The sequence below is a fragment of the Apodemus sylvaticus genome, chromosome 9, assembly GCF_947179515.1.
Source record: "Apodemus sylvaticus chromosome 9, mApoSyl1.1, whole genome shotgun sequence".
NCBI lineage: Eukaryota > Metazoa > Chordata > Mammalia > Rodentia > Muridae > Apodemus > Apodemus sylvaticus.
Window position 1 is genome coordinate 70696471 of NC_067480.1, and position 13265 is coordinate 70709735.

At 42.6% G+C, this 13265-nt stretch overlaps 1 protein-coding gene across 1 annotated transcript in view; it reads left to right on the forward strand.

The window, feature by feature from the left end:
- Positions 1 to 13265, forward strand: part of St6gal2 (ST6 beta-galactoside alpha-2,6-sialyltransferase 2) — a 95828-nt gene that overhangs the window by 27937 nt on the left and 54626 nt on the right. The window contains exon 3 of the mRNA XM_052192319.1: positions 11668 to 12666. Within this exon, the coding sequence (XP_052048279.1) occupies positions 11730 to 12666 (937 nt within the window). The 5' untranslated portion in view covers positions 11668 to 11729. The remainder of the gene's footprint in view (positions 1 to 11667; positions 12667 to 13265) is intronic.

A 13265-nucleotide genomic window follows, 5' to 3' on the forward strand; every position in this document is an offset into this window, starting at 1 on the left:
TGTTTATTTGTGTTGGAATTCACTCTAGAGATTATTTTTGTACTTTTTGATTTCTTTGAATATTTTATAATCATTTTTTTGCACCTCTTGTCTCAAGTTTCATTGTATTCACTCAGATTAAATTGTTGTCTTAGCTTATCATGTTTTTTGTGATTTTACATTGGGACTTACCCGTCTCTAGTTAGGTTATTTATTTATTTTAATTCGAGGCACTCATTCTTTTGTTGATTGAAGTCATAATGTTCAAGATAGATCAGATTATAGGATTGAGTTGAGATTTTCCTATTTCAGACAGCTTCTCAAGTTATCAGACTAGTTCCCAAAACTCCTCTGAGAGTAGAAAAATGTCTTAAAAAATACAAAGGATAGGGCCAGTATGAAAATGTAGTGATAGTCAAATAAGTAATAACCACCCCTTAAACATCAATCATTTTAGGAAATTAAGCAGCAAAAGTACTGTGTACACTGATATGTTAGCATAGTAAAATGATAGTTTTTTTTTAAAAAAATTATATAGGAAAAAACTAGAAGAAGGGAGCTAAACATTTCAAGGAATGAAATGATAAGAGATTAAAAATTATAATTGCCATACTTTTAATAAATGCACAGTGTGCTGAAATATGAAACTATGCCCCATAAGCATATATAGTCATTATGGGAAAATTTAGAAAGAGTAAATTAAAGTAAAAATCTGTAACTCTACAGGGTTAAGGTTCTCTTCATTTTATATGCTATGATAAAGCTTAAAGTTCATGACCTTACCCACGTTCATTGGATGTGAGAGCTGTGGCCTGAAGCCTCTTCCAGTGTGATGGCCATGCTCATCATTTACTTAAGAAAATTACAGTTATTTGGATGGAAGTGGGTGGAGTGAGAGGACAATTTTGGGGATTTGGGTATCTTTTTCCATCCTTTTGGTTCCAGGGTTCAAATCAGGTCAGCATCCTTGGTGGCAATCACCTTTAACCACTGAGACACCTTGCTGCCCACTCTTCACTATCATAAACCAGTGTCATTACACAGTTTCTCTTCTTCACTGATAATATTGCCTCACTAAAGTTTTGACTAAACCAAAACCTTGTGTAAAATATGCATTTTATGTCTTCTGTTACTCTCTTAGCAGTAATTGTTACCTAAAGTGCTTTGGAAATAGATTCGTGAATATAATTGCAATTAATGATACCTCTGTCTCATCTTTACAAATTTTATGATTGTTTTTATTATTTAAAATTATTAACTACTATACATGTGGGGGAAAAGGATTCCAATAAAAGAGTTTATGTACTCACATTTAATGACAGCAATAGTTTTCTTCTTCAGAAAACTACATCCCTTCCCTCTTATCCATTAAATTTTCTTTGCTTCCCTCAGAGTTGTTCAGTTTATGGAGTTTTATGGTGTATTTTACATTGTTACATAAATGGCCAGCCTGTATGTTTGCTTTTCTAGCCTCTGATACCCTCTAAGGTCATATTTGATATTTGCTCATGGAGATAGCACTTAACTTTTCTTCTATTTTTACTTTTTGTTTACATCTTTACAAACAAAGCCTCTTTCAGAGAGAGAAGCAAATTTCACATGAAGCCTCTGAAATCTTCTGCAAGTTCCCTGAAGCCCTCTTTGATTCTTGTAAGGAGCATAATTTTCTGTTCTAGAGAGATTTGTGGCTTTGACTCTAGAATCCTTCCGATTTCTGTTTTTGCTACAAAGTCAGTTCTCCAAGGGCAGAACACCAGGTAACGTGTATTCACCCTTACCTTCAATTTAATAAAGACTTCCTGAATTATAGCAGAATGAACTATAATAAGCTGAGTAGTGCCCTGAATCCATTTGAAAATGCATAACAGTTCTTCTATGGCAATTTTACACTTATGAGGGAAGCAGGAAACATAGGTCTTTATGTAGGGAAGATTTAGTTAGTGCTTATAAACTATAGTCAGGTATTAATGTTTGGCTAAGCAAGGATGCCTCAATATAGGGTCACATGAGGAGAGGTAGATGCCTAGCTCAAGTGAACACAAGGGAGTCAAACAAAAATAGTAAAACCCCCAATTTTTTTCTAGATATATTCTTTATTTACATTTCAAATTTTGTCCCCTTTCCTGGTCCCACCATAACCCCCTAACCTATCCCTCCCCCTGTTCAACAATCTACCCACTCCTGTTTCCCTGTCCTAGCATTACCCTATACTTAGCATTGAACATTCTCAGGACAAAAGGTCTCTCCTCCCTTTAATGTCCAACTAGGCCATCCTCTGCTACATATGCAGCTGGAGCCATGGGTCCCTCCATGTGTACTCTTTGGTTAGTGGTTTAGTACCTGCAAGCTCTGGGAGTAATGGGTGGTTCATATTGTTGTTCCTCCTATGGGGCTGCAAAACCCTTCAGCTCCTTGGGTCCTTTCTCTAGCTCCTCCATTGGGACCCTGTGCTCAGTTCAGTGGTTGGCTGAGAGCATCCTCCACTGAATTTGTCAGGTACTGGCAGTGCCTCTCATGAGACAGCTATATCAGGCTCCTGTCAGCAAACACTTATTGCCATCCACAATAGTGTCTGGGTTTGGTAACTGTATGTGGGATGGATCCCTGGGTAGGGCAGTCTCTGGATGGTCTTTCCTTCAGTCTCTGCTCCACACTTTGTCTCTGTATCTCCTCCTGTAGGTGTTTTGTTCCACCTTCTAAGAAGGACCAGAGTATCCATACTTTGGTCTTCCTTCTTCTTGAGCTTCATTTGGTCTGTGAATTGTATCTTAGGTATTCCAAGCTTCTTGGCTAATACCCACTTATCAGTGAGTGCATACCATGTGTGTTCTTTTGTGATTGAGTGACCTCACTCAGGATATTTTCTAGTTCCATCCATTTGCTTAAGACTTTCATGAATTTATTGTTTTTAATAGCTGAGTAGTATTCCATTTTGTAAATGTACCACATTTTCTGTATCCATTCCTCCATTAAGGGACATCTGGGTTCTTTCCAGCTTCTGACTATTATAAACAAGGCTGCTATGAACATAGTGGAGCATGTGCCCGTATTACATGTTGGAGAATCCTCTGGGTATATGCCCAGGAATGGTATAGCAGGGTCCTCAGGCAGAATTATGTCCAATTTTCTGAGGAATCACCAAACTTATTTCCAGAGTGATTTTACCAGCTTGCAATCCCACCAGCAATGGAGGAGTGTTCTTGTTTTTCTACATCCTTGCTACCATCTGCTGTCACCTGAGTTCTTCATCTTAGCCATTCTGACTGGTGTGAGGTGGAATCTCAGGATTGTTTTGACTTGTATATCCCTGATGACTAAAGATGTTCAACATTTCTTTAGGTGCTTTTCAGCTATTCAATATTCCTCAGTTGAAAATTCTTTGTTTAGCATTCTACCCCATTTTTAATAGGGTTATTTGGTTCTCTGGAGTCTAACATCTTTAGTTCTTTATATATATTGGATATTAGCCCTCTATCAGATGTAGGGTTGGTACAAATTTTTTTCCAATTTGTTGGTTGCCATTTTTTTCCTACTGACAATGCCCTTTGCCTTACAGAAGCTTTGTAATTTTATGAAGTCCTATTTGTCAATTCTTGATCTTAGAGCATAAGCCATTGGTGTTCTGTTCAGGAACTTTCCCCCTGTACCCATGTGCTCAAGGCTCTTCCTCACTTTCTCCTCTATAAGTTTTAGTGTATCTGGTTTTATGTGGAGGTCCTTGATCCACTTGGACTTGAGCTTTGTACAAGAAAATAATAATGGATCAATTTGCATTCTTCTGCATGCTACCCACCAGTTGAACCAGCACCATTTTTTGAAAATGCTATCTTTTCCCCACAGGATGGTTTTAGATCCTTTGTCAAAGATCAAGTGATGGTAGGTATGTGGAACCCAAAGTTTTTATACTATTCTTTCCATTTGTACAAATATGAAATCTACATTTTGTTAAAAAAAAAAAAGCAAGTGGGCTCTTGGTGTGGGTCAGATTCTATGTTGAGTGTGTCAGTGACTTCACTTGTTCACTTCCTATGGCAATGGTGAGTAAGCACAGCCATGGACCGAGGTTTGGTATAAAAACCAAGAGTCTAGTATTGTGTTCGAAAGTAACACTTTTCTTAACACAGCGATTTCTAGTCAACAATAGTTTGCCTTTGTTCTTTTTTTGATTTTGTGTGTTTTTATTTGTTTGTTTGTTGGTTGGTTGGTTGGTTGGTTGGTTGGTTGGTTGGTTTGGAGATAGGGTATAATGAAGTCCACTTTGGCCTTGGACATACCAAGTATCCAGGAAAGTATGTACTTGAACTTCTCATTCTTCTGGCAACTCCTGCCAAGTACTGAAATTACAGATGTGAGCCACCAAATTTGATTTTATGTAGTGTTGTTAACTAAATCCAAGGTTTTACACACACTAGCAAGCAGTTTTCCAGTGAAAACTGGAAATGTCTCTAGTCCCTTTCTTTGTTCTTCTTAAGTGCCATTGTCATGTGTTCTGTTCCACCCAATGCCTAGGTCAAGGTATCATCAGATACCTAAGGTGGTACTCTAGATACCCCGTGGGCTAGGATGGTGAGCAATCTACATTGTGAGGTGGAAACTTAAGGGTTCTTTGGAAAGTTGGATGGATGGTATTTTGCTGGGGCAAACATGTGAAAGAGTGTTTTCCTGAAATGGACACACTAGGCAGACTCTTGAAGGAATGTTGCACTGAAGCAGACACAGGAGAAAGAATCCTCACTAAAGCAAGCACATAAAAGGACACATGGTGCAGGATTCTTTGCCAGTGACACAAATGTATTGGTCTGCCTTATACTGCATAGTTGAGATGCATTTTTCAGGACTCTATAGAGAGAAATGCACCAAAAACTTGTAGTGGTGTGCTGTAATTTCTTGCCTCTTTCTCAGACTCAGGCTGATTGGCAGACAGCTGAGACAGATGCAAATGCTGAGGCAAGACCTGTGGAGGACATATAATGTTTGGAGAATATAAAAAGTCCCCCACAGACTGTGACAGAGGCTGAGCTTGGCTTGCTTATAGAGCCAGTTGTGCAATACTTGTGGCTCTTGCTTCTTCATTGATGTTCAATTCCCTGAGGAAGGCACAGATGAGAACTTCTGGCTTTCCTGGTCCCTCCTGTTGAATCGAACCCAGGCTGAGGCCTGGCTATCTCTACTAGGTAGGGCCACTGCTGCAGGTTCCTGTTTACAATCCAGACTTTGTTGAACTGGACTAATGTTGTATCTGTGAAGTGTTTGCAAGTGAATAGAACTGCCTCTCCTAACCTGTGAACTGAACTGCTGATTTCCAGACAACACGGGGGAGTTGCTCCAAAGAGCCTTTCTACACAGGTCCACTTTCCCTGCATCCTTTCTTCTCCACTATCTCTGGGGCATGGTGGCCTAAAAGGGAGGTTAAAGCATTTAACAACCATCACTGAAAGTTAACTTTGAAACAATGAAAGTTACAATATTGCCTTTTGAACAAAAGGGAGCCTACGCTTGGGCAGAACTCTCATTAAGAGCCAACTTTGGCTGTATCTATGCTATATCCAAATCCAATTCTATTTTAAGAGTTTATGTAAATCCTGGAACTAAATATCTTCTGAGTTAAACATTAGTGCTGCCAATCTTTGACACTATAAATAATACTCTATTACGCTTGCAAATGGGAGTCTACCATGGCTGTCCTCTGAGAGGCTCCAGCAAGCTGATGACTTGGGCAGATACAAACACCCACAGCCAAACAGTGCCTGGAGCTTGCCCTTTATGGAAGAATAGTAAGAAAGGATTGCAGGCTTGACAGATTGGAACTCCACAGAGGACCAACAGAGTCAAATAACCTGGACCCTTGGGACTATCTGAAACTGAACCACCAACCAAAGAGCATCCACGGGCTTGACTTAGCTTCCTCACACATATGTAGCAGATGTGCAGCATGGTCTTAATGTGGGTCCCTAACAACTCTATCGGGGACTATCCTAAAAGTTATTTCCTATACATGGAATATGTTCTTCTAGCTGGTCTCCCTTCTCTGGCCTCAGTATGAAAGGATATGCCTAGCCTGGAAGACTTGATGTGCCAGGGTGTGAGGATACCCAGGGAGTCCCACCCTCTCAGAGGAGAAGGGAAGGAATAAAAGGAAAGATTGTGAGAGGGGGTGACTGGGAGGGGACAGGGAGTAGAATGTAAAGTGAATAAGTAAAATCGATCAATCAATCAGTCGATAATTAGTGCTGAATCACATTGACAGCTTCAGCTACAAGCCTTGGAACATTATTGGTGCAAACTGTAAATATTTGAATGTTAATGAATATAAAGCAAAGAGACATTGTGCCCAAAGCATGAAAGTTGCTTCAGGAAGAGAATAGACCATCACATTAGGCAGCTTGTGCTGTTTCCATGCAGTACAACCAATGATGGTCTTTCGAAATCATTTTTTTCTTCCCCTGCCCCTGCCCCACTGAAAACTGCCTGAGAACACTCACGTATGCAAATCTCCCTTTAAAACCATTTCCTGTCTGCCTAAGTCTTCAACAGAAGCACTCTCCTGTAGACAATAACTGACCTAGGAACACATGGAGGCCACCATCTTGTAAAAGCATGCCACCCTTCGCCAGCCCAAACCTTTGCCGTGCTTGTGCTGTGTGCTCTCTGCACACATCCTCATGCAGGAACACATCCTCATGCAGGAACACATCCTCATGCAGGAACACATCCTCATGCAGGAACACATCCTCATGCAGGAACACATCCTCATGCAGGAACACATCCTCATGCAGGAACACATCCTCATGCAGGAACACATCCTCATGCAGGAACACATCCTCATGCAGGAACACATCCTCATGAAGGAACACATCCTCATGCAGGAACACGTCCTCATGCAGGAACACATCCTCATGCAGGAACAAGCCTAGGCCTTCCAAGGCTTGAGGCAACCACTGCTCTTCCACTCTGATCAGAAGTTTCCATCTCTAGGCCTTCCTTTTACTGAAGTTCTCAAGGTTTGCATTAGTGCACTAGGCATGCAAAAGGCCTAGCTGTCTGACACCTAACCATATGCATTCCTGGAGCCACCCAGGCCCTGCGTGTAGGCTGAGAGGCATCTACCAACAGAACCATCCTATTAAACAGCGAGGAACACAGGCTATATTTTACTAGTTCTAATGATTTATTTGGGAAATACAGGTTGAGAATGTTCCACAGGCCATCCCACTTCCCGAGTGTTTAAGACTGAGTAAGATGCTGCTGTCACCTATAGGAGTCCTGCAGTCATCTCCGTTGTAGCCTGTCATTAATTTCCCTGGCACAGTTGCCACATGAGATCCTTTGAGTATGTCATCCCTTCCTCACATCTTTACTCACTCATAACCCCACCCCATCACAAAGAAGAGGTCTCTCTATCAAGAGGTACTGGTCTTCCAAAGACAAAACTTTTATGTACTCCTTAAAAAGGGACTAGTGCCCCATCACCACGATATTCCCTGACCTGGCTGACCATTCCCTTCTTTTTTTTTTATGAATATGGCTTTAAAATGGGCTGGGACTCTTAGCCTTCTATATTTAGTCGTCTAGACACTTTCTTACCTTTACAAAAGTGAAGTAAGGAAAGAGGCCATTTGTAAACAGGCCTGTGAGCTTTGGAGGCCATAGATGAATTCTAGCTGGAGCACTTTATATCCTTCCCTGTGTAAGGAGTGCCTTCTCAGGTGTAACAAGAGCTAATTTTAAGGACAAAGATCATGGAGACCATTTAGATATGGATGTCCCCCTGTAGCTCACAAGTTAAATCTTAGATTTGAAATTGGTCCAGACAACTCTTCGGTACACATAAAAATCTGAGTGTTTCTGGGACTCACAGAAAACCTGGTCATTGAGGTTACACCAAACATATTAAAAGGATATTAACCACCACTACCATCAACACCAAACCTGAATCAAAACAAAAACAAAACAAAACAAAAAACAAAACCTAGTGATAAACCGTGTCAATTCCAGGGATCAGGAGTGACTCCATTACAGAAGCAAAGACTTTAACTACAGTTAAACTCTTTGTCCTTAAACAAAACAGGAACTTAGCTGGTTAACATCATGCTGCAGTGTACTGTTTGCAGAACTGTTTACATTTCATAATTACATCTAACAACATGTTATAAACTGTGTCTTTGGTAAAGTATGATTTCTTCTAGAATACTCTGAAAAATTTAAACATTCTTCTGTCTAATTATGATTGTCCAGAAGACAACTGAACTCTCTTATTTTTCTTTGTTTGCAAGGGGAAAGCCATATCTTAGTAAAGGAAACCCACCAAGCTTTCTAGATGAGCAAAGGAATCAGAATAATTTCTAGGGGGTTTAGATAGATTCTCTACATAAAATTAGAAATTCCCTGAACGTTTGTCTAGACAATAAACCACAGTGGAAAAGGGGGAGAGAATAGGATAGAGGTAGCGCCAATCGCAGGGAAAGTCCCCTGGGCATCAAACCTTCCTGCTGCTAGGTAATAATTGAGAGTGGGTGTGGAGGGCAGAGTGAACCACACTGGTCCAGTATACTGATAATCTTGCCATAGCTGTTCTTAGCAATAACGTGGCCAGAGCTTGACAGTTCCAGTCATTTAACCCTCGATAACAACATACACTTGAAGATCTGATTAGCGGGTACTTTCCACTGGCATCTGGGGACAAATGCTTTGCCTATGGGCCTCTCATCCACCTCTGATGCCGTTTATATCCTCCCAGCTGATGATGACTTATATCAGTGAGTGCAACAGATGATTCTGTTTAAATGATGTCATTATATCCGTTCAGACTATAATAGGGAAAAGATGATGCTCTCTGTCACATAACAAAAGCTTCCCTTCCACATGAAGAGGGGCACACGGTTTAACTTTGATGCCCCTCACCTTTATGAGCTAGTGCTGTTATAAAATGTGTCTGATGGAGACCAGGAATAAACAGAGGGCAGTCTGTGTGTTCTGCTAGCAGAGGATCTGCCAGCGGCTTTGAGGTGTAGTCATTTTGGAGAATGGTCTCTTAATTAGCCACAGAAGGCTCGCAGCCATCAAAATTGCACCGAAGACTTGAATTATTAAAAGTTGAAGCCTGTTCACGAGTGGGGGCAGCAAACCTCCTCCCCTGCATAATTACGATGTGTCAGGAGGTAAGTGCATCTTACCCAGTGCAGAGCTGGTGTTCTTTGCCTTGGGTATGGCCATCGATGCAGAGCTGGTGCTCTTTGCCTTGAGATTTTTACTTCTTTGTGAGCTCTGAGGACCATGGGAATTCTTCAGTTTTCTCCAGTCTAGCTCATCAGGAAGGAATGAACAAATGGGGACAGGGCCTTGGGTTCTCAGCAGGACCTTCTCTCCTGAGTGTCCCCAGACATCTTCTCATTATTTCACATCCCCACTGTGCCAGCTGTTATTTCCCTTGACAGAAAAGGCTTCCCATCTCATTTTCAAGGGATGAGGCATTTTCATGTAATGAAGCCCTGCTCTGATCTTGGGAACCATTCTGTGTGATTCAGCAGGCTCACCTTCAGACTTCTTTCCCCTCGGCTTCCTGCAGCCACTAAATTATAAGGCAACATGAATTCTTGTAGCATGTAGGGCATGGCATCTGGGGCCAGAGGTATCTGGCTTCTTCCTAACAACTCAAAGCTGGCTTTTTTTTCCTATTTTTATTATACCTCAGATTCTCACACCTCACCTACCCCACCTTTATCTATAGGTTATAAAAAGGTTCTCCCAGGCTAATGCAGAAATGACCTTATCTTTCTCCTGTTACCCACTCAAAGCTCAGAGCAGGGAAACCATTCCCATTTAGAAACAAGAAGGCAGGTATTTAAATCCATGCTTTCAGTAGTAGTTCACCCTGGGATCCCTGAAGGACTCCTTTAGTCTTTCTTATAGGATCTTTTCTGAAACTCTGTTTCAAAAATTCGAATTCCCTGTGGTAGGACTCTGCACAGTATCACAAGCTCCTACAAAACTTAGGTTAGAGACTTCCAAAAGGCTAACAATGTGATATTTCTGGCTTAGAACTCAGTGTTTTCTTCCAACCAGGAAACGAGAGTTGTGGGTTGAGTCTACTCTCGGGGCTGGTAATCCATGAAACAGTACACATATAGCACAGCCTCCGTAAAATGCTGGCAGTGGAGCGCAATGCAGCTCTATGACTACTGAGGACTTTGTATGCCAGAAAGGATATATCTTCATTCATTACCTCTTTGGTGTTGTGTACATAAAACCAAAATAATTAAGTATAGCATTTTGCTTGATTTTGTTAGTCATCATAGCAAAGTATCAAACCTAATGGATATTGTGGGAACTTTCTGCTTGACAGCTGAACCCCAGAAACGTGGCCTGGTGACCCCACCTAAGGCTGGAATCTGAAGTGAGGAAAGTCTTATGGTTATGGTCCCCACTTGCACCACCATGTGATAGAATCAAATTGTAATGTCCACAGTTTTAGTGCAAATGGAATAATTGTTACAGAGGGTAATGTTACTATTTCCAGTTGATTCTCAAAATACTAGAAAGGGATCCTAGACCTTTTTGTTGGACATTATAACTTAAAGCAGTGATGGACTGTGTCCTTAGTGGTCAGGTTTGTTTAGTAACAGAAAATGACACTCAAATCATGGTCCCAGGTTGCACTGTAGGAAACTGTCCATTATCACTTTCTAGTGAGAAGTGTGGAAACATAAAGTGTAGCAGTGGGAAGTTTTCACAGTAATTGGCGTGACCACGACATTCTGCTACAGAAAAGAAACACAAAAGTATAGCAGCAAGTGGCAAGTGGAGTGAAAATGATCCTTTACCACAGACAGATAAGATAATCTAGAAAACACAACTTTTCTCAAGCAGATATGAGCAGGTATGAGCAGATGCTTTCAAAGTTTAGTGAGCCCCAGGGTCATAATGGGTTTGAACGTAATATTGCTTGCTATACATGTTTGTGAGCATATTGGTTACCTCTATGGACCTGTTTCTTCATTTGGAAATGGATCTAACAGTGCTTTATGTCTTATTCCGAGATAAAAAGATCAAGAGACAACTCAGGCTAAAAGCTAAGTGCAGCGCCTGGAGCACAACACGATAACTGCTGGTATTTCCTCTCGGTTTACTTTGTGGCTCTGGTGATGCAGTCTTGCTTGCAGAAGGGTAGGGCAATTCTTGAGGGCATTGAAGTCAGCAAGGACCCTGCAGTATTTGCCTGTAGCCACAGTCATCCAACATTGCTTTATTCAGTACTAACAGTGGTGAACTTCTGATATATTCCAGGTAGATGATGAAGAATTTAGAAATGGCTACCACTGAAGCCTATAAAATGTATGAGCTGAGACTTTGATGGATTGCTGGCAGATATGGGCAGGCAAACTGCTTTATTCTCCAACTTTGCCCCACCTAAATAGAATTCTGTTGGGTGCAAAGGAAAGGTACAGCAATAGGTCCTCACAAGAGCGCTTAGGCTAGAAATGGCAGACATGTCCAGAGTCTTTTGGGAAACATTTCTTTCTCTCAAGATTGTGCTGAGATGGTTTGACTCTTTGTCTTTCAGAAGAGTGATAGCAGGGGAGAAGGGAATTCTGTTTTTCTGATGCTCCCTTCCGTCTACTTTTGACTAAATGCTGCCCCGACAGTGTCTGAGCAAATTTCTTATGCTAACCAGGCTCCTGTCTTTTTCAGGTTTTGTCCACCTTGAAGTGCTTTAGAAACCCAAGTTGAAGTGCTGGCTCCAAAGCTCTGCAATGAAACCACACTTGAAGCAATGGCGACAACGAATGCTCTTTGGAATATTTGTTTGGGGGCTCCTCTTTTTGGCAGTTTTCATCTACTTCACCAATAGCAATCCTGCCGCACCTATGCCCAGCTCCAGCTCCTTTTCCTTCTTGGAGAGCCGTGGGCTCCTGCCTGTACAGGGCAAGCAGAGGGTCATCATGGGCGCTTTGCAGGAGCCCTCTTTGCCCAGAAGTTTGGAGGCAAGCAAAGTGCTGCTGGACGGCCACCCTGCGAACCCTTTCCACAGCTGGCCTGGGGACCCACAGAAATGGGATCAGGCCCAAAATGGCTTTGACAATGGGGATGAGTTTTTTACATCCCAGGTTGGGAGGAAATCGCAAAGTGCTTTCTATCCTGAGGAAGACAGCTACTTTTTTATTGCGGGTCAGCCTGGGCTGTACCACCACAGGCAGGGTGCACTGGAGCTGCCGTCGCCAGGGGAGACATCATGGCGATCAGGTCCTGCCCAGCCCAAGCAGGAGAAGCTGCTCCACCCAAGGCGAGGCAGCTTCCCTGAGGAAGCCTATGATGGCGACGTGCTGTCGGCCTCCATGTCTAGAGCCTTCCTGTACAGGCTCTGGAAGGGGACCGTGTCCTCTAAGATGTTGAATCCACGCCTGCAGAAGGCCATGCGCTACTACATGTCCTTCAACAAGCATGGCGTGCGCTTCCGCAGGCGGGGGCGGCGCGAGGCTCTGCGTACAGGGCCAGAGCTGCTGTGTGAGATGCGCAGGCGTGTGCGTGTGCGCACTTTGGATGGCAAAGAGGCGCCCTTCTCGGGGCTGGGCTGGCGGCCTCTGGTACCACATGTACCTCTGAGCCAGTTGCACCCGCGCGGTCTGAGCAGCTGCGCAGTTGTCATGTCTGCCGGTGCCATCCTGAACTCCTCCCTGGGGGAGGAAATCGGTGGGTTCCGTTGGACAGTGTTTTCTGAGCTCTCTGAACTTCTAGTACCAGTCTGGGTCTGTGCCCTAGATGCTATACACGCTTCAGTCATCTTAGGGACCGTAGTCATCGAGAGCAGAAGCAACCAGGATCAGGGGCAACGGAAGAATTGGGGGAGGGAGCTAAGGTCAAGGATGCTGTAGGCTGCTTTTTGGTTCTCTCATAAAGATAATGATGGTACTGAACTCCCAAGGGCTAAACTCAGTTTTAAGGGTGCTGAGGAGAACTCGGCTGCTACTGAAAACCATTCCTAGGAAAGCCATAGCTGTAGTCTTGGACTATTTTCTTAGCCTAACCTTTGTTTGGGTCACAGTGCATGTGTACAGTGGGAACCTTCTCCAGGACAGTGAGCAACATGTCCACCTGAGACTGCTATCTACCACACTGTCCTCAAACCTCTTGTCTTTGGAGAGAATGGGTTCCCTACTTCTTCTATAGCTCAATATTATATGGAGAGGAAGGGAGAGATTTAAAGGACTTGGCTGAGATTGCAAGTCTGAAATCTGTAGGACATCCTGACAGATGGGGAATGTCAGACAGTTTTGATGATGCATTCTTCA